Below are 4,800 nucleotides of genomic sequence, written 5' to 3' on the forward strand. Positions count from 1 at the left end.
TTTAGAACCAAAAAATACCAACTGCAATTAGGCCTTCTTTTCTTGGAAAGGCCCAAGAGCTTATAAGCCTCCTTTTGCCTAAACTTATAGAATAAATCCCACTGCCTAATCAACAATGGTTTTGAATCTTTTGATCCATTAGTATAGATGTGGAAGCTAGTTCTCTTGCATCAAAACTCCTTGTGAGTAAAGAACTTAGAATACAAGAAATTTGAAGTGTCACTGGTGGCATATATTCTTCCCACACGCATAAAAGTGATTTGAAATCAATGAAGTGATTAAAATTGGGCAACGAAGTTTCAATGTTTTTGGGCAACGCAACAAAGTTCCAATGTTTGGTCTCCTTTCGAGATACGACATTAATTTCAATCCTTTTTTCAGATGTTGAAAGTGGAAGTGACACCAAATACATTAATATTACATACGCATCAATTAATATCTTCACTACATTGATAAGAAGATTCAACACTACTAATTAAGAGTTATTAACCTGGGGAACTACAATGCATTCACGCGTCTCCTTTCCATCTTGATTAATCTTGGTGGCCCTTAGTATTGCTTGTGTTACGACTCTCACATCCATCTGGTCTTTGTTTTCGCCATCATCTACAGCTGCAATGGCTTCCATGGAAAAATAATTGTTGCATGAAACTCTAGCCTGCGCAACATTAAGACCCATTTCTTCAAATGCCTCCAAAACCGAAACCAGAGTGTCCTTCGCTTTCTCGCACTTCACTCTCACAAGAAACCCTTCCTTAATCTTCTCTACCTTCACTTCCTGCTCATCCATGCACATATAAATATCCACCAAATGTGTGTGTGTGTATATATATATACATGTATGTATATCGTGTGTGTGTGTGTGTGTGAGTGAGAGAGAGAGAGAGAGAGAGAGAGAGAGAGAGAGAGAGAGAGAGACCTTGGGGACTTGAAGATGTTTGATTAGGTTTATGTAATCTGTTTTGATAGCCATGAGATGCAAGTACTCTATTTGGACTGCTTCAAGCTTGAGTTTCAGCATATAAATGTGGAGTAGAGCATCCATGATAATGGAGCTCCTCTTGACCTTTAAACATAAAACATCCAACAAAAATACACAATGTTTAATAGGTTAGCTAGCGAGTAGTAGCATAAGAAAGTAAACCCTAATAGCTAGCCGTAAGAGATTAAAAGAACAGAGTATATGAAAACTTTTGTATTACGGATTTTGTCTTGGTAAGGCTCCTTAGAATTTGAAGCTTTCGGCGCAATGCTGCTCTCTTCCACATCCCGGAGACTATAGCTCTCATCAGCTATGTTTCTTTGTTTTGCCTGTTTCTCTCCGTGTCTTTTACTAGCTAGTATTCATATTTGATGAGTTAATTTTGTAGCATGCATGGGATGGCTTTTATAGCTGCCAAGAGCAAGGAGAGCACTTTAATTGATTAGTGGGTGTGTCTTGGAATTTTGAATTTCCAAACTATTCTCCTCTTGTTTTTATCTGAATAGGCAAAAGTACTGCAAATCTGTATGTCCATCAGAAGTTCTTAAAATGAATCAAATGGCATACCATTCGTTTTTTTACCGACATTAAATTATTCTACACTAAGTTTATCTAAGTTGCGACAATAGAGATGTGAACTTGATGTACAGGAGGAAGCACAATATTACCCTAGCCAACTTAACCAAGCATAAATCTACAAATCAAATGGTATATAGTTATATAAGACACCAAATTAAGTCCAAATCCAATGAAAAAGGTAAAAGTTCTTTTTTTCCTTTTATTATTGATATAAAATAAATATAATATTACTAAGTATTGTAAATATACAAAATCAATAGAGTGAATTCATTCTAGTCTTACATGAATGTCATCGACACTTGGGAGTTGTCACCCATTAATATTGTGTTAAACAGTCATGTTAGGCATGCTTTTTGACTTGACTTCTTAACACAATATTAATGGGTTGCTGGGATATTGGCGTTGTTGAGTATAGGAATTTCTTGTCTATATTGATAAACGATCAACGACCTATAAAGGACTCTAGTAATTCAATTTTCAATTTATGTTCAAGAAAAATGGATCTAACTTATTTCTTTGCTTTAGGTATTTGTAATTTAGCATCTCAAATATTGAAAATCAGTACTATCTAAATGGGATAGGGTTGGGATCTAGTAATTGGTACATGCCAAGACATGAAGATTAAGACAACTTCTTCACTATTATTAAGATTGAAAGAGTTAAGAGGACCATAGAAAGCAGGTGGGGACTAAGCTAGCTAAGTTCAAGCTAAATAGCGATTTTAAGCCAAAAACACAAGAAGGAACGGGATTATGTACTTTTCCAGTTGGGAAATTTGCATTGGGATAGCTAGGTTTATGGAAAATGAGTCGGCAGAGATGGGGTTTGATCTGTCAGAACAAAGACACATGTGAGTACATCACAGACACTGAGCCAGTCAATAATCTGGAGGAAGAGGCATAAGACATGCATTAACGGTACTACGAATTCACGGGCCTCTCGTCTGGTATCGATTTGTCTCCCCTTGCCCTAATGTATTATACCACACTGTATGGCCATACCCTTAAAGCATATATTATTAGTGCTGGCAGATGCAGCTGGTTGGCTTTATTGCTTTACTACTGGCCGTAGCTCACATGCTCTGATACTACACATTCTGTTTTATTCCTTATCGTTCTTTCCCTTTAATAGGGGTCACCGAATTCCCTTCACAAATTAATGTAACTAGCTACTCAATCTAAACATGTGGGATACCTGCATTTTAGAGTACATATGAGCTAAGTTGTAAACTCAAATATTTGAAATTTGAAACCTCAAATGCTAGAATGCTCAAATTTATCAATACGTGTTGGTTTGCATTTGATTGTAAGTATTAAAATATGGGTAATGCTAGGAAGACTAAATTTCTAAATTAAATTTTGTAAACTAAATGATGTGGTTGTTGACGATTGGATTATTACTTAAGTGTTATTAATGTATAGGCAATCACTAACATTAAAATCTTAAGCTATCATAAAATGGCAAACAATGTATATCAAAATTACTTATGCATCCTACAACGTTTTAAGTTTAGTGCAAATTAATATAGAATTAAGAAACAAAAATAATTAAACTTAGGATTACTTACAAAGAAAGCTCTGATATCAATGGCGGATCCAAGAAATAATATTAGGGGGGTCAATAACAATAGCGCGCGCAATGCTTAAATTTTTTTATACCAAAAATAGCATGCATATCGTCATTTCATCGAGTCTTGGTAGACCTAAAATCATTTGAAAATGCATACTACAGACATGTTAATGTATGCAAGGGGCAGCACCCAAGGTATTCATGGACATTCATCGGGTTTTGGTAGGCTTGAAGTCGGTTGGAAGGCAAGTATGAACTCAACTCTAATCTTCAAAAGGATAACACTCAAGGTATCCATAGACATTCACCGAAGTTCGAGGGGTCAGCTGACCCCCCTTGCCCCTTAATGGATCCGCCAGTATCATATCAATTACACAACCACTAGCCCCAAAATTCAATCTATCAGAAGAATAACAAAATATATAACAAGGTTACAAATTCAAATTAACGAATTAGTATAATATAGTAACGATATTGTATGTAACGAATCAATATCTAGAAAGATGTTAGCTAGTTGCAAACAGTGGACGGTTAGCTCATTCTTGCATGCTAGTAAATTCCAGCATGGGGTGTGATATCCACACATTCCTTTTTACTTCTCCCACACCTTTTTGATTTTCGGTCGTCGGATCGGATGGATTGAAGAAGATCAACGGATAGAAATTAACAAGGGATGTGTGGATAGCACACCCCTTCCAGCATATAGCTAGCCCTGTCCCTTGCCTGTACCGTGAAAAGACATGTCCATCGACTTCTCAATTATCTCTCTCATTATTCTTCATGTTGTAGAGGCATATATATGTCTACAACAACACATAAGCACAAAACAAAAAGGCAAAAACACAATTTGGATTTTAGCATGCAGTTGCATAAAAATATTACACCAAATCCACTCCCAATGTATGCGTTGCTATTGGCTGCTATCTGTATTTTGTTTCTTGTATGAGCTACCAGAGAGTCACAGAGCTAGTGTTACCCTGCTTTTTAGAAGACGGATCACCAAGAGGTCCTTATCTGTCTCCTTATTTTTGTTCTTCCCATTTCTCTTTGTCCATTTGTGTTTGACATATCTCTCTCAAGTTCTCACGCTGTACGGGGAAGGAGGCTCAATGCATGGCTTATCTGATCTCATGCATCTTTTCGATTTCTAGGCTTGCTTGTGAAACTTTTTTGCACTTTATCTCTTCGTCCATGGAATCCGCCACATATGGGCAAAAGCGCAATCCAATTTTTGAAAAGTAGCCAAGACTAGGTGGTTTATATGATACTAAGGTTTGTTTATCAATAATCATGTCACAAACATGATCTTATTTGGTGTTTATTTCTTAAAAAATAAGGATAATACTCATTATTTAATTGTATGGATGTGAATCAAATATTGATTGTCCCCGGAATAAAGATAGCTTATTAATTTGACGGGAGTTTGCATGTACTAGAGAATAATTTACCAGAACTCCTTTTTCATTGACTAAAATTCCACACACACGATTAAGGGTCGATTTTTTACTCCACCAACATGTGTATCTAATCATTCATACCATAGATTACCATGGCAACTACACAAAAAGAGTTCATCTATACTATATGACATGTTTTATTAATATGCTTATTATTAGCAATGTCTCATATAACTCTACATAAATCTCACTTTACCCCTTACACATTATTGT

The 4,800-nt window shown here is 36.0% G+C and overlaps 1 protein-coding gene across 1 annotated transcript; it reads right to left on the reverse strand.

The window, feature by feature from the left end:
- Positions 1–326: 326 nt before the first annotated feature.
- Positions 327–1,364, reverse strand: LOC103446303 (uncharacterized). Its single transcript, XM_008385387.4, has 3 exons — positions 1,203–1,364; positions 920–1,066; positions 327–778 (listed from the first exon to the last, which is right to left on the reverse strand). The coding sequence occupies exons 1-3, from the start codon at positions 1,287–1,289 to the stop codon at positions 476–478; spliced, it is 537 nt and encodes a 178-aa protein (XP_008383609.1). The 5' UTR covers positions 1,290–1,364; the 3' UTR covers positions 327–475.
- Positions 1,365–4,800: the final 3,436 nt, after the last annotated feature.

This window comes from Malus domestica, chromosome 10 (assembly GCF_042453785.1).
Source record: "Malus domestica chromosome 10, GDT2T_hap1".
NCBI classification, from domain to species: Eukaryota; Viridiplantae; Streptophyta; class Magnoliopsida; order Rosales; family Rosaceae; genus Malus; species Malus domestica.

What these genes read in the sequence shown, in the direction of transcription:
- LOC103446303 (XM_008385387.4), bottom strand. Translation starts at nt 1,289, where the DNA reads ATGAGAGCTATAGTCTCCGGGATGTGGAAGAGAGCAGCATTGCGCCGA. An exon ending in GCCTTACCAAGACAAAATCC is followed by an intron (nt 1,067 to 1,202) that starts GTAATACAAAAG and finishes TTATGTTTAAAG; the next exon opens with GTCAAGAGGAGCTCCATTAT. An exon ending in AACATCTTCAAGTCCCCAAG is followed by an intron (nt 779 to 919) that starts GTCTCTCTCTCT and finishes ATGGATGAGCAG; the next exon opens with GAAGTGAAGGTAGAGAAGAT.